This window comes from Anarrhichthys ocellatus, unplaced genomic scaffold, assembly GCF_004355925.1.
Source record: "Anarrhichthys ocellatus isolate YVR2014 unplaced genomic scaffold, GSC_Weel_1.0 scaffold2, whole genome shotgun sequence".
NCBI classification, from domain to species: domain Eukaryota; kingdom Metazoa; phylum Chordata; class Actinopteri; order Perciformes; family Anarhichadidae; genus Anarrhichthys; species Anarrhichthys ocellatus.
In genome coordinates, this window is record NW_022280032.1 from 8,197,251 (window position 1) to 8,218,779 (window position 21,529).

At 41.3% G+C, this 21,529-nt stretch overlaps 1 protein-coding gene across 4 annotated transcripts; it reads right to left on the reverse strand.

Annotated features, from left to right (window-relative positions):
• Positions 1 to 8,466: 8,466 nt before the first annotated feature.
• On the reverse strand, positions 8,467 to 21,501 carry duox (dual oxidase). Of its 4 annotated transcripts, none has more exons than XM_031856138.1 (34): positions 21,376 to 21,501; positions 21,013 to 21,133; positions 20,845 to 20,928; positions 20,613 to 20,771; positions 20,050 to 20,237; positions 19,698 to 19,899; positions 18,407 to 18,573; positions 17,983 to 18,046; positions 17,508 to 17,604; positions 17,244 to 17,334; positions 16,508 to 16,613; positions 16,169 to 16,341; positions 15,926 to 16,101; positions 15,684 to 15,802; positions 15,449 to 15,586; positions 15,228 to 15,341; positions 14,632 to 14,834; positions 14,122 to 14,307; positions 13,668 to 13,893; positions 13,197 to 13,290; positions 12,932 to 13,107; positions 12,772 to 12,841; positions 12,560 to 12,598; positions 11,949 to 12,127; positions 11,602 to 11,832; positions 11,391 to 11,490; positions 11,237 to 11,286; positions 11,013 to 11,140; positions 10,756 to 10,909; positions 10,360 to 10,592; positions 10,112 to 10,270; positions 9,835 to 9,990; positions 9,127 to 9,255; positions 8,467 to 9,033 (listed from the first exon to the last, which is right to left on the reverse strand). In XM_031856138.1, exons 2-34 carry the CDS (start codon positions 21,077 to 21,079, stop codon positions 8,911 to 8,913), a joined length of 4,581 nt encoding a protein of 1,526 aa, XP_031711998.1. In that variant the 5' UTR covers positions 21,080 to 21,133; positions 21,376 to 21,501; the 3' UTR covers positions 8,467 to 8,910. The 4 variants fall into 4 exon arrangements, with proteins under 4 accessions (XP_031711998.1, XP_031711987.1, XP_031711979.1 ...); XM_031856127.1 differs by having other exon boundaries at positions 12,560 to 12,601; XM_031856119.1 differs by having other exon boundaries at positions 12,715 to 12,841.
• Positions 21,502 to 21,529: the final 28 nt, after the last annotated feature.

The following is a 21,529-nucleotide window of genomic DNA, read 5'->3' on the forward strand; positions in this document are numbered from 1 at the left end:
CCTGCAGACAACAGCCACGTTGAGGCCATATGTTGTCAGAGGCTAGTTGGGATCGCTGGCGGCTCAGTAATCCCCTCAGCCATCAGATTTAAGCAGCTATTTTTGCTGGCTCTTAGTCTGTAGCGGTGGCTTACTACAAAGTAGTATTCTTCTCTTTATATTGTTTTTTGTTTGTTTTCATTTTCTTTCAAAAAATGAAATGCAACACAAGATAATACTTGAAAAGTAAGTGGAAAGCAGCTACAGAGCTGGAATGCTGTTTTGTTCTCATGCACACTGGACATCAGTGCAGGAACAAACGCAGCCCTCTATGACCTTTAGCTTTGGTGTTGGTCATTAATGTAATTAGTGGCTAATCAATGGTTGTACCTTTTTCATCCAGCAGAAAGGAAGTTAGCAGGTGAGGACACACTTCCTCCAAAACAGAGCAGAATGAACAGAATGCAGCAGGCCCCTTAGAGGACAGATGGTCCAAGAATATCTCCGTCCGTTTCTTGCTGGACTCCTGTCCCAGTATTTCCTTGTACTCCCCCAGTGAGAAAACCTTATCATATACCAGGTAGGGAAGCACCGTGCTGACATCCAGCTCGCTCAGGATCTTTTGCCGGTGCCGTTTGAGCATCTTAGACGCCCATCTCTTCTTCTTCCTGGTGCATGGCCTCCTGCCAGACCTCTGCTGCTGCCTCTTCTGCTTCTTCACAAACCACTTCTTAGTTCCGCTGCCAAACATCTTTAAGTTGAGGAGACCCACCAGAACTTCTTCCACGGCTCTGTCAACACAGTTCCGAAAGGAGAGAAGGTGCATATTTCATGCCAGTGAAGTGACCATGCCACATATTTCCTCGAGCCTCGCTTTGTTATTGTCTGAGTCGTTTATCTGGGGCAGGAAGAGACAATCTGGACAGTAGCTGATTTCTGGCTGGGTACTTACCGACACTAAGAAGATTACCAGACTCTTAAGCACACCAATGCAAACTGCTCACCACTGTGCAGACAACACACTTTACATTATTTTGGCCGTCTTGTTGGAAGATTTGAGCTACTTAAGTTGTCATCTAATCACATTATGTTCCCTTTAATTAATAATGTGTCAAACTAGTTTCTCTTGTCTGTTAGTTCCTTAGAGATAATTTAGAACAACCATGTCACAGGCAGCACAGTTATTTTGGGTAATGCTGAGCCCAAAGTCATCAGGGAATTTCTAAAGGAGGCTTGTGAGGTTTGAATCCGCTCCCCATCTTGAATGAAACAAGCTGCCTCTGAGCAAGGCACTGAACTGCTCCACTGACCAGCTCTCCAACAACTCACCTTCCTGGTGATTGCTGTGAATGTGACACCTGATTGAAGCAAGATTAAACCATTTTGTCCTGGGCATTGACCCGTTACATCGAGATGTCAGGCTTGCTTTAAGGAGAAGCATTAACATATAATAGAATGGAACGAGGGCATCTAAAGGGGAGCTTAATGTATTGTATAGAAAATCTAAAAGAAAAAGAAATGCGGCACAAACCAGCATGACCTTGAATCACATTTTAACCAGCTGCTGTATAAAAGGATAGAGGATGGCCTGGTCTTTACCAGAAGAGGGTGCCATTTGATCAGTGAGTATCACATGTACAGTAAATCATGTGGTGACAGTTTTATATGGAGATCAACTGACCAGTACAACCAGTCGGCCTCACAGACATTATAGTATTGTGAACAATGGAGGAAAGAAAACAAACCCAAAATTAAAAAATGTGAATGAAAGTAATATCTGAGTGAGTGACCGAGAGCTGGAGGTCAAAAGAGATCACTATCATGGTAATGTCAGATCTGAAATCTGTAATCAAAACTGAAGCACACATACAATTTTGGAAAAGATGGTCTTAAAGGAAAGACGGACAGATGGCAAGTAACCTGTCATATGTTTAATGACACATTTATATTTATGTAAAGTATAAAATATGAAATAAACATATACGGAGCCTCTGACCTCACTCTATTGTGTAAGAGACTCAATATACTTCTGATGAGCACATGAAGACGGGGTCTACGAGACTGGTTTCATTTAATGTTCACTGCAGATAATCATTTGTTTCATAAATTGGTGAATCATAATCACTATTTCTTTTAATTTTCCTTGTCCACTATTACAAATGCTACTGCATGTCATGGGAATAAAACAAATGGAAATTGAAATAGTTGATTGTTGACTGAAAATGGGGGTTGCATTCAGAAGAATAAAACAAAAAAGTGAATGATTCACGGTCATACAATAATATTTTAGTCAGTACAGTTATTGATAATTCAGTATAGCTTCCTGAGCTTCCTTCTACACTGGGTGTGCATGTGAACTAAACCATATAAAACATTTTAAAACAGTCTTTTTAGAATTAAATTTAAATGATCTATTTATGTTCCCCCAGATACTATTCCCTCGCTGAGCTGCAGTGGAAGGAGTAACATAAGGAGGATATTTTTAACTAAAAACACTGTATTTTTGGGAAATGCCTGCTTGATTTGACCAACTGCTGAAGCGTTATATTATAACGCATATAGAGTGAACGGTCCTGCTCTGCCATTCGGAGTAAAGTGCCATTCCTCCAGGAGTGTCTCCACGTCATGTGAGGTGAGCCCTGAGAGGTGTGCCCGTGGAGTATACACGTATATGTGCTTGTTATCCAAGCATAGTATCTGATTAAGGCTTTATGTGAAGTTTGTGATAATGGTTAATCAGCATAAAAAGGCAAAAAAAAACAACGGTTTTACAATTTACATATCTATTACACAGTTTGGCTTTCAAGAGCCTTTGACTCCAAATCCTTTTTTCTCTACTTTGCTGCCTTTCTAAGGAAGTAGGTATCATTAGGTTGAGAATGATAGTTGAAAATGCAACATGTAGTAGCCTACAGTTAGGACCAGTTTGAAAGCAATGTATGCGGATCTGAGCTGTAACAATTCACAGCAGACCCTTTCTCATTGACCCTTGCCAAATATTTTCATAAATCCTAAGAATAAATTGCCTCTTCCAAAGCAGGCAATAACTGGCATACAGTGTGAATGATGTAATCCCTTTGATGTCGGTCTGAGATTTTTAAATGACAGTTTTAACAAAAAAAACTTTTCCATGATAAGAATCAAAAAACACAGGACATGATGTTTGTCTGTCCTTTGTGCCAAGGTGGTGAGCACTTCCAGGAAATTAACCTTGTTTTGAGTGGTTGACGATCGACAAGTGGGGGTTTTCCAGCTTGTGTGGGGTGTATCTTAGTATAAAACTAGAAAATTCCTAAAGAAATTTTGACAGTGTGGCTTCTACTGCCTGAAGACAAGATATAACTGCACACGCCGATGTTACCGGTAGTATCGTTGAGCTTTGATTGATATATCGCTTCTCTCTTTTCTGCATTTTAGATTCATACTCTTGGATTGAATCTTGTATTCGTGATGGACAGTCCACAAATGGCTCCCGTCATTTCTGTACTGGACATAAACATCTTTGTTTGAGAAGCCTTTGGAAATTATGGGAGCCAACACTCCCATAATTTCTGTATTTAAGATATAAACCTTTGGTTGAGAAGCCTTTGGAAATGACGGGAGCATCAGCTGGAGCATCAGCTGAACAAAACCCCTTCCTCCTTTTAACAAAAGTCTGAGTGCCAAAATATGGATACCGTGAGAAAGATAAGAGTCTGCCGAACGCGCTGATGTGTTTTTTATGTTTGTGGTGTTAAAAATGTGAGCTCCAGATTAATAGACAAAACTGGTACCGTCTGCTTTCTTTGAGAAATTAGTGGTGAGATTTAACATAGAGTCTAATGGAGCAGTTGGTTGGAGTTCATGTCGCTCTGCGGCTCTTTGAGCCAAATGTGTAAGTCCGTTGGATTCCATAGACACTTTACTGCGACCAGCACAACATTTCCAAGCTTTTTGGCGAAAATGGTGTATAAAGAGTAAAAATTGTGGGAGCTGGAGCAATTTGTTTGGAAAAATTACAGAATATTTTCCTGCTCTGCTCCACTCTGACAGTCATGCTCTCACTCTAGCTCTTAACGAGCTGCGCAATACACACCCATTATAAAATCTGAAACAGACACAAAATTTTCCTGAAACTTAATCTGTGACTTCATGAAAACTGTGCTAGCTATCAACATGTCCATTTGGCTCAATAAAGTGCAGCGTTTTGTCTACATTTTAAACTTTGAATCATGTTTCTACGTTAATGTACGGCTAGTCAATATGGGTCCAAAGTTTAGTGTTTTTTTTGCTCTCTTCACACCGAAACCCCATTCAAGTCAATGGGGCGATTTTGCTCCGTTTTTTGTGATTTTCGGGAAAACCGCTGGGCGAATCTCTCCGAAAAATAGACACTATTCCCGATTGGGCCGCACGATTTAAGGTATTTTTCATGCCGCTGTTGGCAACGCTGTGTGAGGAGAAGCGCGCCACACATTTCGATAAAGATTAGTATTATTATTCAGTGTGGCTTTGTAGCACAAAGGCAGTAAAACTGCCTGTGCCAAAGCACACTGTATATAATCCATCGGGCTTAATCATAATAATCAGGTTTATCCAAAAGTTTGCCGCGCTTCTCCTCACACAGCGTTGCCAACAGCGGCGTGAAAAATACATCAAAACGTGCGGCCCAATCGGGAATAGTGTGCATTCTATTTTTCGGAGTGATTCGCCCAGCGGTTTTCCCGAAAATCACAAAAAACTGAGCCCCATTCACTTGAATGGGGTTTCGGCGTGAAGAGAGCTAAAAAAACACTTAACTTTGGGCCCATATTGACTAGCCATACTTTAATGTAGAAACATGATTCAAAGTTTAAAATGTAGTCAAAACGCTGCACTTTATTGAGCCAAAGGGACATTTTGATAGCTAGCACAGTTTTCATGAAGTCACAGATTAAGTTTAAGGAAAATTTTGTGTCTGTTTCAGATTTTATAATGGGTGTGTATTGCACAGCTCGTTAAGAGCTAGAGTGAGAGCATAACTGTCAGAGTGGAGCGGAGCTTGAAAATATTCTGTGATTTTTCCAAACAAATTGCTCCAGCTCCCACAATTTTTACTCTTTATTCACCATTTTTGACCCAAAAGCTTGGAAATGTTGTGCTGTCACACACAGATGTCTGTGGAATCCAACAGACTTACACATTTGGCTCAAAGAGCCACAGAGCGACATGAACTCCAACCAACTGCTCCATTAGACTCCATGTTAAATCTGACCACTCATTTCTCAAAGAAAGCAGACGGTACCAGTTTTGTCTATTGCTCTGGAGCTCACATTATTAACACCACAAACATAAAAAACACATCAGCGCGTTTGCCAGAGTCTTATCTTTCTCACTGTATCCATATTTTGGCACTCAGACTCCTACTAATTTGTTAAAAGGAGTTAGGGGTTTTGTTCAAAATCCCTGTTTACTGTAACATTTCTTAATCAGTCTGCCTCTAACACCAGGTGTGTGGCCAGTGCAGGCTCTCGCTCTCTCTGTCTGCCTGTCTCTCTCTCCCACTCACTCAATCCATCTAACTGTCTGTCTGCCTGTCTCACTCACTCTGTCTCTCTCTCCTCTCTGTCTATTTTTCTGCCTGTCTCTCTCTATCATACAGTCATTCAGGTCTTAGATATTTTTAGAGGACTTTCCCCCCCCATTTCAAATTAAAAGCCCCACAGAATGAATTCTAACTGGAATGCTTGTGATGAAGCCTCTCATTTTAGTGTCAAACATTATGATTCTGGCTCCTCTCCCCCTCTCTCACCCACCCAGTCCCACCCTTTCAAAATAAAAGCCCCACAAATACAAGATTCAATCCAAGAGTATGAATCTAAAATGCAGAAAAGAGAGTAGCGCTATCTCAATTGAACCTGAATGACATTACCGGTAACATTGGCGTGTGTATATATTGCGATTTCTTCGGGCAGTAGAAGCCACACTGTCAAAATTTCTTTAGGAATTTTCTAGTTATTATTAAGCCCGCAGGATTACAGTCAGTGTGCTTTGGCACAGGCAAACTGCCTTGTGCCACAAAGCCACACTGAATAAAGAAAAGGCTTATCAAGTGTCGGTAATACATTTGATCATGACTTGATTGTTGGAAAGAGGCTCTCCTGTTTGTTCTCACATTATGTAGTTGACTGAGAACTTCTTGATCTCGTTCCACTCTTATCAGTTTTCTCACTGCTGGCACACAGACTGACGTATTAATTTGGTTGTTCTGTCTTAGAAGTTGAGTCATACGGTTACGTCAGCAACATCCTGTTCTTATGACTAAACTTCTGCTTGACTTGTTATAAGTACAACGCCAGAACATTTGTGTGACAGCTGTACAAGTGTTGGCAAATAAGTGAAAGTGACAACACAAAAAAAGACTAGGTAATGCAGGAGCAATGTCACAGTATAAGCGTCTTCTTTTTTAATGTGTCTAAGCCATTTTATTTTTATCTTTTAATGTAATTTCTGGACCAAATACAACTTCTTTTCCAGAGAACTAAAAGTGATGTCAGATTAGATTAAATTGAATAGAATGAGATTCTAATGACGGCAGTCGGGAAATTGGGTAATTTCCACTGCAAAGAGATAAGAACAGAAACAACAGAAAACATTTCTTGAAGATAATATAAGATATCATTTCCACAGTAAGATAAAGGTGTATTTCTGACTTTCCGTATCTCTGTATGAATTTAATAAAGAAAGAGTTATCCAAGTCAAGAAAGATTATTATCATAACATAATAAAAACATTTTTCAATGTGAGTTTGACAATGTTATAGGAGTGCAATGCTGAATTGGTGCAGTACTCTTTTAAAAATGAGTCGAATAATTTGTAGTGTTACGGAATCTTCTAATTAATCCAGCTGGTGACGAGAAGGTCACCAGTTGGATTTACATTTTTAACTCAATAGAACAGTCCCTGACATACGACCTCTAAAAAAATAAATAAAGGCACGTGATAAAAATAATAACAATACTAATATTTTGGCTATTAGCGAGTACCTATCTAAACATATATGTAAATACATGCACATATACACAAAAATACACATACATATACTATTCATCTGCCTTTATCCACCTACATACACACAGCATACCAATACATATACCTTCCAACATGTATACATTTCACACATGTACTCAAAAAGGAATATTAATAAAAGGGAAAGAAAAATACTGAAGCAGAATTAAATCATAAGAATTAAATAAATAAATACAATGAATGAAAGAAACTGTTTTTACAAAAGGTTGGCATTCGTCACAAAGCAGGATTATTATTAGTGGGCCTAACAATTGTAGTCCTGATAGTAGAGCACAGTTTTGTTACCCCAACCATTGTTACCCCAACCCTTCTCGATTGTTTAAGCATTTAGGTATAATGTAACACAGGTCCATCTTCGTATAAAGGTGTCTATTGTCAGTTATAGATTTGCAGTCATTTTTTTTCCATTGTATGAACCTGTTTCAGTCTCTGTAACCACTGAACCACAAAACATAACTTTTGATTGGGATCATGAAATCGCAGTACTTGTCCCTCCCTCAGTACAAATGCTGAGCCGCTATCAATCGAGGCGTTGCCCATCAGCCATCAGACGATGGTTGAACTGGGCTGCCAGGTGTGAATGTGTGTGACAGGAGTAGGGCGTTCCTGAAAAAGCTCCCATTGCGCTAAATGAAACAACCCTGAGTAAATAGAAGAAAAAGAAAAACGGCATTGTTTCCGTCAGCTTGCAGGCTGATTCTTGTAATTGCAATCGGCATGATTATAGCTAGAGGTTCAATGTCTTACTGGATGTTTTTGCCTGACAACACACGCACTTGTCACACATGTCCTTAGGCTGAAGTGCTGTCTCCTTCCTTGTGCCTCTCAGATGAAATTCAAACAGAACACACAACTACCTTTGTGACTGAGTAAGCTTGTTACTTTTATCCTGCTCGGGAAGTTTCACTCGGCCTCCATGATAACGACTCATTTCTTTAATTCTTTAAATTTATCTTGAGTGTATTTGATAAGCAAACAAACGTGTACAGCCCATTGTTTTGGGACTGTGTCGTAGTAGCACCCAATTTATTGTGCAAATATCAAACACATAAATGTGAGTTCAGTGAGTCAGAGAATGATGGCCTAGAGCTTTAACTCATGAATAATAATAACTCATAAATTCATCTGGCACCAAGAAAAGATTCACCCCCCTGTGGAAAATCCACATATTTACTTTATTATTATCATTCTGGGTGTAGGAGCTGTCTGGCGTATCACTCAACCAACAAATCAAATTTAGGAGTTTGCGTTAATTGAAGTATAATTTTAGTCCAAAAGCTAGAAGCACCAGAAGGAGCCAACAGCAGAATCAAGAGAACTTCAACTGCACAGGTTCCCACAGGTTCTTACATAATCTTATGTACTACAAAGACATGACATTTACAGCTGCTGTTATGAATGTGGTAGTGACTGACATGACAGTGTTACAAATCTATTGTAAAATGTGATTTTATTTGTTCCACATATTTCACACAAAACACAAGAAATCAATGACATAAAAACAATTGAACAAAGTAATGACATGACAGGTAACGACAGTTACATATTTGAGTCAAACAGCAAATAAGAACTCGCATGATGATTAGAAATGATTTGACATATCTTGTGAATATAATCATGTATGTTTTTGTGATATAAGAAATAAAGAAATCTCATCCTTGACTGATAGAAATGAATGTATAACAATAATATTCACGAATAGAGAATATAGATGTAAAGAAGAAGACACATTTAATCGGTAGACATTACATTAAATCAAAATGTCCAACATTGTTTCTGTGATTGTGTGATTTTGTCATCAACTGCTTTAGTAACTTGTATTCTCCATTGTAAAGTGTCTCATCTTTCGTTCTGCAACCATGTAGTCCAATGCTAAGAGGCAGGTCAGAAGTTCTCATAGTGATGTATAAAATGGGCCTGATCCCTCTTGTTCATCTGCTGGCAAGCTTTCTCCACGTTCTTGGTCAGTCCAGGTGGTCCGCAGCTGAATACACCGATTTTACCCACCTGCAGATAATAATACAAGTTGAAAAGTAAGCTGATGTATTGGGCAATGTTTCAGACAAACACGAGGTAGCTGAAAATGGATGAAGGACTGACCTCGGGGTGAACTTCCTGCAGTGAGCTGAGAAAGGACACCAGGGGCGGCCGGCCGAAGTGAGTGACGGAGCGCAGGCCGGTGAAGAGACTGCGGCTCCACACCTTCTGAAAGTGGCGCTCACACACGTACTGTCAAAAGATAAGGGTGAGGGATCATTGGTGGATTTCATTACTATTAAAAGAACAGTTTGAGGAAGTATGTTATAATCTTTCTTCATGAGGGTTTGATAAGAAGATTAGTGATACTCTGCTATGCTGAATATGAAGTTACAGCCAGCTGCCGGTTAGCATAGCTTAGCTTCATATTAAGATTAGACAAAGTGGAACACGTTATATCTTGTTTATCGTAATCTGCAAAAACAAGAAGTTGAGGTTTTATGTGGCGTTATCATATGTATGCAGCTATTTCTTAGTGCTGGTAGGCAGATTTTGCTATCTTTGGATGGAGCCAGGCTAGCAGTTTCCCTCTGTTTCCAGTCTTTATGCTAAGCTAAGGTAATGAAGCTTCATAATTATCGTACATTTGAGAGTGGTATCAATCTTCTCATCTAACTCCCAGCTATAAAGAGAGGGAGTTTATTTCCCCAAATATTGAACTGTTACTGAAATAAAGCACCCTTTTGGAAGTAAACATTAAAATGAATTGATATGTGTAATTGTTAAATATTTCAGTATTTCCGACTTTTTCTTTCTACACTTGGATCTCACCAGCATGGTGGTGCGGAGGTCGAACTTTTCGGCCACCTGCGTGATGTAGATGTGGACTGAGACTAGCTCCTGGGTGTCCATCTCCTCCACCTCCCTGATGATGTCTGACACCCACTCAAACTGACGCTGTGTTCGTGTCACCCAGATGAAGTACACCTTCAAACAACCAGTGAATGTTTGAGAGAGAAAAGAGAGAAAGAGTGAATTTCTTGCACAAATCAATAATGCCTCAGGGGCGGATTCAAGACAAAATGTATTGTAGGTTTTTAAGCAGTACCTTTTTACACTGAATCTTGGACTTGATGGAGGACTTGAACACCAGGTCTTTCAGGATGGAGGTGAATGGGGTGACTCCAATTCCTCCTCCCACCAGAACAGACACCTCAAAGTCAATCCACTCCTGATGGCCCTCACCGAACGGGCCATCCAAGTACAGCTTAGGATGAAATAAGATATGACTATCAAGACAAAGAATGGAGAACACGATGAAACTATTTCCACACACAAAATAATGCTTTAACCTGCCTTTGGATAGGCTCCGAGCTCGAGCAGGTTTTCTTCGGTGTAGAGGTCTCTGAGCTGGCTGGTCCAGGGCCCCACAGCTCGGATGTGCAGGCTCAGCGTCTCTTCGTGCGGGGCTGACGTCAGTGTGAATGGGTGGTACTCATCTGTGTCCAAAATCAGGCATGCAATACGAACCCACTGGCCTGAACGATACACGAAGCCCTGTGGTCGCTTGAACTCCAGATGTGTCACACCTACAGGTAGGAAAGCCGAGGGAAGTGTGAACTTGAATGCACAATGCACGCAATCATTACGTGATTTCAGTGAAGACAATGGAAAAGTGAAACTAGTTGAAGACTAAAATCAAGGAGAGACAGAGAATAACAAGACATTTTGACGAATTTCCAGAAGAGTCACCTGAAGGCAACAGCTCAGCTCTGAGCACCGGGATCTCCATGTTTTTCCTGCTCAAGCTGATCAGTTTGTCCAGCAGGAAGAGCAGTGCAGGTGGAATTAAGTAGATGTAGAAACGGGGCTCTTGGATCAGGGCGAAACTGCCATGAAGAACTGTCTGTTGACAAAGCCAGCATCACATTATTTGTAAAAACTGCATCATGCAAGCCACATGACTGCAGAGTGCATTTGGGGTAATTTAAAGTCTGATAAGTACTTACTAGAATGTACACAACAATGTAGAGGTAATGTGTGATCCAAAATCCACGGAAGCTGATGCGACGGAAATAGTGTGAGGCAAAAACATACATAAATGCCAAAGTAAAAAGAAGCAATACACCAGTCATTCCTAGGAAAAGGACAAAGAAGAGCAAAAAACAGGATTAAAGCATAATATAACAAGCATGTACCACTGGAGGTCGTAAAAAACTGTTTCCTATAATACCTGGAATGGTTTGAAAGAACCACCACGACCACTTCAGAGGAAGTTCAGACCTAACATGAAAACACACTGTGAATCAGCAACGTAGCTCTCCACATAGTGTAGAGTGTAGAGTGTAGTGTAGCTGATGAAATCAGGCAGATATTTCAAACGTTACCCGTTGTTGAAAAAGACTTTGGGGAACAGACAAGACAGGATGCTGAGGTTGCTGATGGAGAAGATGTAGACGTTCAACACATGGCCCAAACTATGAACAACTACAGTTGGAACAGGAAATAGGAGTGAGCTCACACAAATAAACAGGTGAAGACATCAGAACTTAACTTTCCACCATCGCTCTCTGCTTTTATCTCCTCCGGACTACCAACCTGAAAGAAGGATGGCAGTCATGGCCATGAAACGATGAAAATCAATGGCTGCGTCGAAGGGGATGTAGCGGTTGAGGAATGTCTCTCGGCACAGCGTGATGAGGTTGCGACACACAGTGAGGAGCATGTAGGGAAACAGGAAGGAGATGGAGGCGGCCGAGCCACGGGAGACAATGATGCCCACCAGGGTAGTCTCGGGGATACCCGTCGAATCGGACTGCAAACCGTAGTCTGAAAACAGTGTTTTTAATTAGGTCAGAAAAGAAATTGCAGGAGGGTCAAAAGAGGACGAGAACATATTAACATAGTGAGGAAGCTGAACAAGGAGAGGAATGATTTCTACTCACAGTAGCATCTTTCGAGCGCCACGCCAGCTGTGATGCCGTACACGACGGTGAAGCAGACGATATGACGGCGATAATTCTCAATGAAACGTTTGAAGTGCTGGATCTTTTGTTGGATTGGGTTCCTTATGTACTGCTCACGCTTGGGCTTCACATAGACATTTGGAGTGTTGACACCTAACCTGAAAATATACTCTTGTATTTAGCTGTGGAGCTTTTGATCATATTGAGGTCACCCAGCCACAGAGGAAGTAGCGTATGATGCTTTAACTTTCTACGGTAGTTAGAGGGACTCAAGAGCAGTTGCATCATATCTGCAACTTCATAAATTCATAACATTTTGGTAAACCACAGGCTGCCATGGTTTTCCACACAACCACAGTTTCCTCAATACATAAACACTACAAAGAAACTTGTGCAAAAGGAACTGAAATCGTTTTTTTAACTTGGGGGGTTGGGGAGGGGGAAGGGGAGGTAGTTTACAGTAAATACTTTGAGACGACAATCAGAACTTCTAATATGTTTAACTTCTCAATGGTGAGTTTTGTTTGTTGTCATATTATCTTTCCATCCAGTCATTTGCAAGAGCAATAAAAATCAAATATTGAACAAACTTTTTCCGTCTTCGTAACTCCGGTCCATCTGTCTTGTAGCTGCTGCAAGCAAAAAAAAGATTGTAAGCTGGGACACAATAGTCACTTGGCATATATAAATGAAATGAGTGACAAAGCTACAGCGGATCGTTGTTTTTATCCACAGTGACAAGCACCGGTTGTTACATTTGTGATCTGGATGAGTGATCACAGCCTGTGTCCCGTTCTCTGACCTGTTTCCTGAACAGATGAAGGACACTCTCTGGTCTCGACTCATCCGCTTCTTTCCCTGTTTCTCCATCCCTATACACACAGCAGACACATTCATTACATCAGGTCAGAGAGATGAGGACTTAAAGAAAAGATCTTCTTAGGCAAGACTTTTTTTCCAACCTTTGACATTGAGTTGGGCAAACTGCAGCTCCTTCTCGTGGTCCCGCAGGAGGAAATGGAAGTCCTCCCATGTGATTTTCTCCTTGTCATCAAAGCCTGCTGCCTGCATCATGGCCCTGATGCCGTCCTCTGCCTGGCTCTTTGACAGAGCACCATTTGAGATTTCAATGAAAGACCTGCAGTACATCAAAAAGGGCAAAGATGAACCATCAGACAGAAAAAATTCTTGGTGCAGTCATGAAGAAAAAGGAAACATTGATCAAACCTGAGCATCCTGACAAATTCCTCTTTTGATAAGAAACCAGTTCCATCAATGTCGTTCATGGAGAACATCAGTTTAGATTTTTCCTCAGAAGACCCTGATTAAATACAAACATCATCAACGACATAATGTAGGACTAGAATTATTCATGACATCAACCTTTTTATCAAATATCCGACATTGCCCGCTTCTTCTGTACTTTACTTTGCTTGATTTATTGATTTAACTGATTTCATTCGTTCTGTAACTTTATTTTTATTGGCAGCTGGACAGTCGGAGTAGATCATCCACTGGAAAGTTTCAAATGATGTTCTAAATGCTGTTTCATAAATTCTGTTGAGTTGAATTGTTAGGATGTTATAATATAAAAATATCATGCTCAAATTCTCATGATTTACATGTTATGCACTGTTTAGATAGCAGCACACCTAGATACACAACAAGGCTACAGCACCTCGGAGCCCTGCATTTTACCTTTCATAAAGATAACCATCACATCGAGAAACTCTCGGAAGGAGAGGTATCCGTTTCCATCTTTATCGGCGAGTGTGAACATGGAGTCTACAAATAAGGAGTCGGGCTTGAGGCCGAGAGCATCGGCAAACTCAGACGCTGTCAGCTCGCACTGGAGAACCTCTCTGGCTTTCTTGTGGGAAACACCACTCATGTCCCCAGCGTCACACTTCTCTATTTCCAAGACCTGTGCACCAGAGGGTATGTCATTAGTAATATCACCGACGTTAACTGAGGTTACCGTTTGTCCATCACAGATGAGGTCACCATCAAGACCAACAATTAGTTCTTTTGGCTGCAGGTCAGACCTAATTAGACCTCAAACAAGGATTGACGAGATTTTGTGGCCGAGCTTAAATCTGCTGCCGCTGTAACGGAGCGAAGGATGAGGTAAACAACCAGAGACTGGCGGTACCTTTGAGAAAGCGTGTCGAATGAAAGTTTCCACAATCTGAGCCCTCTGCTCTTTGGTTAAAGCCTCCTTCAGCAGTTCCCTCTCTCTCATCTCCATCACTCTAATCTCCTGCACGAGGTCTGTCAACCCCGGCCGCAGATGCTTCATAAACGCTGCACGTTTGCTCTCGTCATCAAAAAACAGCACCTGCATGTGCAGAGAGGAGAAGAAAGACAGGACTGGAGTGAGATAAAATAGGGTATAAATAAGGATAAAAGTGATTTAGATCAGGTACATCTGCAGAATAATGCTCATTGATTGAATGAGGTGCAAAATAACTCCCCCGGTAAAGGGAGAAAGCATTTGATGAATTTGATGTTTATAAAATGAAAACAGCAGCAACATTACAAAAGAAAACCTTTTTTTTCCTATAACTTGAATCACACTGCAGCTTTTTTTTCAGAACCTGAAGGTATAAATCCTCCCCCCCCCACACCCCCCCACACCCAACTCCCATCTCCAGATGCTCACCAGGTCGTACTCTTTTGCTACTTTGAGCAGCAGAGCTTTCTGGTGCCGGTCGTTGGAGAGAAGGATGTCTACGTAGTTCTGGTTGCCCAGATTGAGACAGCGGTGAGCGGACCCAGATCTGTCAAAGACCTGCAGCCTTCTCTTCTCATCGAGCTCCACGCTGACGGGTTGCAGAGGTTTTTTATGGCCCTGCCACTCGTAGGCTGGAGAGCAGAAGCAGATGATGATTAGGACTGCAGGTGTAAAATAGCACAACTACCAGTTTGGTTTCATTGTCACCTTTGAATAACTTGCTATCAGTTTTTGTAGAGTTTATAGGTTGGGTTCTGTAGCTGACAGGATATATCTCATGAAAGGTCATAAATGCATATAATCAGCTCAGTTTGATAGCTGTGTTGATATACCATGTGACATAATACTGGCTGCTGCAGCCCAGCGCTGCAGTAAATCACAGCTGCTGATAGTCAGCTGATGTTTATTAGTGATTGACATTGAGTCAATTGTAAAAGCCTGACTTAAATATATTCTGTTTTCACTAACATTGGACATTATTAGAAGTATTAGAAGTATTTTTTAAATCCCCACGGATTGCGTACCCGTGACTTCCACAGCTGGCTCCTCTGTTCTGTCACCAGCTTTTCTTCTTCTCTGGAACTTCCTGTACCTGTACTTGCGGAGATACGCCACCATGCAGGCCACCAGAAAACTAACTGTGAAAGTAGAATAATTAAATTGGATTATCAGTGTCACAACCAAACGGCTGAAATTAGTATTATTGCTGTGCAAAAGGAGATGGATTTGTGGATGTGGTACTGACCAACAGGAAAGTGGAACAGAATAATGATACATATCCCAAAGCCAGCTTGGCTCCCATCAAAGTAATTGAGTTTGGTAGCATTAGTGCAGGGATGGAGCATTGATGTGTTCAGTTGCACTGGCTGAGGACAAGGGTCTCCTATGGCAAAAGAGAGTTTGTTTATCCATCCTTTAAATATTATATCACTGATTTGAACAAAATCCAAGTTTTGTTTATTAATCAAATACACGTTTACCATCCTTCCAGAAAAACACATTATTTTGTATATCAGTGGTTTCTGCACTTGTGACTGCGATAAGAACGTCATGAAAGGTCACATTGCGGATCATCTCGATCTCCTCATCTGTGAACAAACTGGAAAACACCCCAAAGATCACAGCTGCAGTAAGATGATTGGCATATGAGGTAAATCACACAATACTGATCAGACACTATCACAACCATTTTCTATTTTAAGTCTTTCAGAGAGGAGCTTACCCATTCTGTTTGTTCTCGAACCAGAAGCGGTCTCCGTTTCTAATGCGTTCAAACTGGTCCAAGATGATCGCGGAGAAAACTGGACCCGGACCATCAAGAGATTCCAGTAGTCCTCCAGGGAAGAGCTCCAGTTTTGAGATGTCTCTGCTGTGCAGTTCTGCAATATCGTTGAGCAACTGTTGGACACAAGAACACAATTTAATTTTTATGCAAGTGGATCAATCTTTGTTTAACAATTTTTACCTGTGGGTTGGTGCTGTTGAGCTCAGGATTTATGTCTTCAAATGTGATGACAGGAGGCAGATCCAGAGCTTTTCTGACCTCAGTGTAACTACGCAGGCCAAAGTCTCTTCCTCTTTGGATAGTTATGGCCACCAGATCTGTCCGGGTGAACCTCAGGGGTCCGTACATGAAGTCTGTCAGGGTGCAAATCAGATCAGAGCTGTGAATATTAGTCTATAACCTGAAAACATGTTAATGAATGATATGCAGAGTGATTTTATTACAGATTCCCATTTTATATTTATGATTGCTTGACTTATGTGGTACTTATACATGCAGTGAATGAGGATGATTAATGACCTCTTAAGTCCTCCACGACAACATTGTCTTCTCTCTCTGCAATCTGCGAAGCCATTCCCATGAGGAGGTCGTCTATGTCCTGGCTTGTTGTCTTAACATCGTCTGTCTGGAAGCAGATTGACAAAAGCATTAAAAAATACGATGTGTGTATGTGTGTGTGTGTGTGTGTGTGGGTGGCATCAGGAACCCTTTAAAATACACAAACATATTAGTCTTATTTGCTCACTGTATCTCCAATTCAACAGATCACAGACATCCATGATATTCATTACGCAAACACTAACTTTTAAATGAAAAACATAACTGAGAATTTATAGATGAGAATCTAAAGAAACACATGTAAAGTGATTCGTAATTAACTCTGGCGAAACATGTCTACAGACGGCCTCATTCGAGCTCAGAGACCCACATTGTTGTTTCCTGCCTCTGAAGCCACAAAAGAACCTGATTAAAATCCTTCCAGAGCTTCTCTGCTCTTCTCCCTCAGTACTTTTCCACTGTCTCCATACATTAATAATTGTACTAAATGTAACTTCACTGCCTGCTCTCATTTTCAAAAAAATCATTATGCAACTACTTAGAAGAAAGACTTTCAAAGTAAGCGGCATCAGAAAGTGGTGGAGAGACAGTTTGAGGTGATAAAAGCATATAGTGTTTAAATGAGCACATAAGTCAATTTACCGTAAACATATTCCTTACACTAATATGAAAATACAGAAGTATGATCATAATATACCTGACGTTTCCAAAAGCTGTTACAAAGACGCATTGCTGGTGATGAGCTGCCATCTGTGTTGACAAGCTTCCTAAAATGGCAGGTTCTGTTTCTGCAAGAAAAAGGAGAGCCGATGCGGTGGGTTTGATTTCTAAAAATTAGTACATACTATTTTTTTTTTTTGTCTGACACTGTTCACAGCAGCCCATAGAAAATTCACACTCAACCAAAGCCCACTAAACACAGTAAGCTTTGATTTTTCATAATGTGTTTACCGAATAGTACCTCATGTAAACCCCAGGTGGGGCCATAGTAATGCCAAATCGAATGGCAGCAGCCTGAAACTCAGGAGAGACCCCTGGATCAACAAACTTCTGGTAACCTGCATACAGAGAAATCAAAAAAAAATTACAAACCAATACAAGAAGAACAAAATAACTTGCAAGTTGAAACAATCCTCATGCATGCAAACACCCTATATCATCATCCAAATGTTCAACCAGAGGCGACAAAAGCAGTGTGAATATGAAAATGAAGAGTGAATGGTCAGTGATGGGCTCATCTCACCATTGTCCCTTTAACTTTCTGCAGCTGCGGTGCTTATTCAGCAGAAGAAGGAGACTCGGGGTGATGCTTTGCTGACGGAGCACATATTTGTCAAACACCAACAATGATAGCTCACCTGACCACGGCTTGTGGTCACCAGTGCATTACCTGTTCCTCTCCACTTGTACGTACACGCACTGTGGCTGAGTCTTACCTGGGTAAGGAGGGAGCTTTTTGTCTCCAAGATATCCAGGCAGCCAGTCGTAGAGAGCAATATTCTGTGTGGAAAAACAGCAGGGATGGAAGTTATTGCAGCTCTTCTGAATCCACTAAAACTGTATTTTCCTCCTTTTAAGGTGCGGTTGCTCTTGCTATTTTGGGTTTGATATGACAAAAAACACAGTTGTTTTCAAAAGAAGAAGAAAAGGTAATTAGCATGTGTGCAATGATGTTGAGGACAGTTTTTGCAGTGGACAGACTCGACTAATCAAACAAATGAGAGGCGAGCCTTCGCCCTTAAATTGAAACCAACAATTTCATCCATAAAATCACAACCACCCGGCGTTGCTTTCTCCAGAGTGCAAATAAAATCAGCAGCCTGAGTAGCGGGAGGAGTACATGGAGACTTTTCTTCCTACCTGGAATGTGGCAACAACGATCTTCCTGGCGTTTTGAAACAGCTTTTCGTCTGACCACTCTGGGTGTTCCTCATGCAGTTTGGAAGCTACATAATTGTGGTAGCGAAACCAGATAATCCCCTCTGCTGCTGTGAACATGTTCTCATTGGCCCAGGCATTTCCCAACTCTGGACACAGAAGATGGCACAAATTATAGGGAATTCTGCTCTTCCATCATGTGAATCAACATCACTATAGCTACAACACAATAAACAGAGAAGAGGCTGTTTATTTAACGCGTTTTTCATATAAAATGCTATAAAAAAACGTTTCAGTACAGTGACACGCTCCCATTACATTTATTGATGAGGATCTCTGACCACAAATGGAATGACAATTTGGATGTTTGTTTTTAAGGACGTGACAACAGAGCGGTGACAACATCAGAAGATCCTCCGCCTCCACCCCACATAATAACTACACACCTTTTATAAACACAAGCAACAAAACCCTGGTGTCATGAGACCTGTACGGCATCCTCTGTGCTATAGAGAGAGGGATTTACTGTGGTGAGTGTGACAAGCCATTAACACAATAATTAAAGAGTCACAACTCACGTCAGGCAGGGCCTCTTTTGACTAAGCCTCACAGGCTGCAACCCATGCATACTATTTGCAAGAAATTCTTGCCGCTTGAGTTCAGCTGCTTGCAGTGTTGTTACTATTACCACATACAGTATAAAAAACTGTTCCGGCACCTGATTGTTAAAAGGTTTAGTTCAGCCAAACACACACTAAAACATATGTAATCTTATCTTGAGTGAAATCTGTGCCACCAGATAGTTTTGGATCAGATCAGCTGAGATTTGGAGATCTTTTATGTGCAATTTCAGCTAGTTTGTGTGTGTAATAATGGCCTCTCACTGAAAAATGAATTTTCACAGGCAGAGCAGTGGATTTTTGGGAACTTGGAAAGAGAGATTGCTGTTGAGTTTGGAGCTTTAAAGGCCATAAATTAAATGCCACTGAGCTCCATTGTTTTGGGTTGAGCTCCAGCCAACATACAGTATCTTCAATAAATCAACCTTAACTATATGTTTGGATGTACTGCACTCCAGGTACAGAGGAAATAATGTTTGACTGCTTTTGAGTAAATCAATGGCATTCAGTCTAGTTTAGTGGAAAAAACAGCTTTATAAAATGCTCCTGATGATATATACATCAGTGTCTGGTACTCAGTGGATAACCAAATTACCTATATTGCAAACAGTGTTTCAGGTCACATCTGAAGTATTAGGTATAAAATGTCTCACCAAGAAGCCCGTGAGGTCCGTGGTCTCCTGTAGTGGGGTCAGCGGCGGCCCACATGAAACTGTGTCCTCTTGCCTGATTTGGCATGTTCCACTCAGGGCCTGAAGTCAAGAACCCTCCAGAGAAGCTTCTCAGGGAGTCAGACCAGGACGTGGAGGGGCCATAGATGGAGCTGCCATCTATCCATGCGGTCACCAAGTTGACCTGCAGGTGATGTATTTGTTTTTTCTAAAATGACCGCACTTGATGAAAAGTTTAAATGTCCGGTAACATAATGCAAAGTGCCTTTCAGAGCTGCTACAGATCTTAATTTACTGTTCACATGCACTGTTTTTATTTCATCAAGATTGATACCTGTGTGCGAGGATTACTGGGGCTCTGCCCGGACTCTTTGTCCCACGGTCCTCTCTGGAAGGGCAGCAGGACTTTTCCAGTGGCAGTGGGGTCAAAGACAGGGTCACCTTTTGGAACTGGGATGTTCATGAACTCAGGTGGACACCCAGGACTTCTTGAGTCAAACATTTCAAAAGAAACATGATAACCTGAGAAGTAAAAATAATTTAAAAAACGTCACTACAAAAAACATCTATTTGGCTCCGGAGTGTTTGTTTGAAGACAGATCAGATTCATCTTGATTGGTTAAATATCAGTCAATATAAGTTTTAATTTGCAATATGCATTTGTAAAATCTTATCGAGGAGTTGGTTAATATAACTTTTACATGAGTAATAGTGAAAGTATTAAAATCTTGTAGATAAAATGTTGCACCTGCATGTCGGTACGATATGGGTTGAAAATGTCAGTGCGCCATATTGGTGCACACTCACAATAAACGTTCAGTTTGGGTCAATTCTGCCTTCTGATTTAATATTTTTTCATCGTGCACTTCAATGCAACACACTGCCTGATATATTTACCAAAGAACAGAGAGAGCACGGTCTGGTTGCGTGTTGAGGGCAAACCGGAGGGGCCCCCGGCCAGCAGGCTGCTCAGCCTGCGGGGGTTTGGCGGCTCCTGGACAGGTTGGTAGACTCCGTCCCAGTAATGCGCGGGCACAAGGCGCACAAGGCGAGAACCTGCGCGAGCACAAGTACAGTGTGTTGGCAGGCTGTGAGCGTCTGCTGGTGCTGCTGCAAACTTGAAACTTACCGACAGCTCCGCGTCTGGGATATCCCAAACTGTTGTACCAGCCGTCGAAGCGAGGAACCTCCCAGTTTTTTTCACAGCGGGACTCTGTTCAAGACATGTCGGGTTTAAACGGCACTTTTATAGGTTAACCGAGTAGCTGACTATGAAGTACACTTGTTGGGTACTTACGTTCACTGACTATGAGCACCAAGCCAACCGCTGCGCAGATACTCCAAACCCGTTTACGCAAATCCATTGATGCGAGAGATGCTCCTCAGCTCAGTCTGCCGCCGAGAGGAGTGAAGGACTTCTGGAAAGTAAAGACAAGGTGACAGACATTTCACAGACAACCTCATATTTCTATTAGATTTCTATGTAATACACTTTGTTGGTTTAGCAAGAAAGACAAGACAGGACGTTTAATTCTACAGCTGACACCTTTTGGGATGACCACCAAAACGTTACCTATAAACTGCAGAAATTCAAAGAAAACGTCCTGTTTCCTGAACCAGTTTGTGTTTGATGGGAGAAGATGAAATAGTTGAGTCTTACCCACTGGAGAGGCTGAAGTGCAGTAGTGCAGGAGGAGTTGTAGTGCAGGAGCATAAGTGCAGGTGAGGGATGGTGCAATAACTAAAGTCAACTTGCATTGCACAGCTGATCACAAACTGCATGAGACCTGTGTTGCCAAAAATGGGAATGGTCA

Bases quoted from the DNA above. Each gene is read 5' to 3' on its own strand.
- duox (XM_031856111.1), bottom strand. From the start codon at position 21,079: ATGGATTTGCGTAAACGGGTTTGGAGTATCTGCGCAGCGGTTGGCTTG. The intron at 20,238-20,612 runs GTAAATATATCA...TTTACTTCTCAG, and splicing joins CGTGCTCTCTCTGTTCTTTG to GTTATCATGTTTCTTTTGAA. The intron at 12,602-12,714 runs GTGCTTGTCACT...TTTTGCTTGCAG, and splicing joins GATCACAAATGTAACAACCG to CAGCTACAAGACAGATGGAC.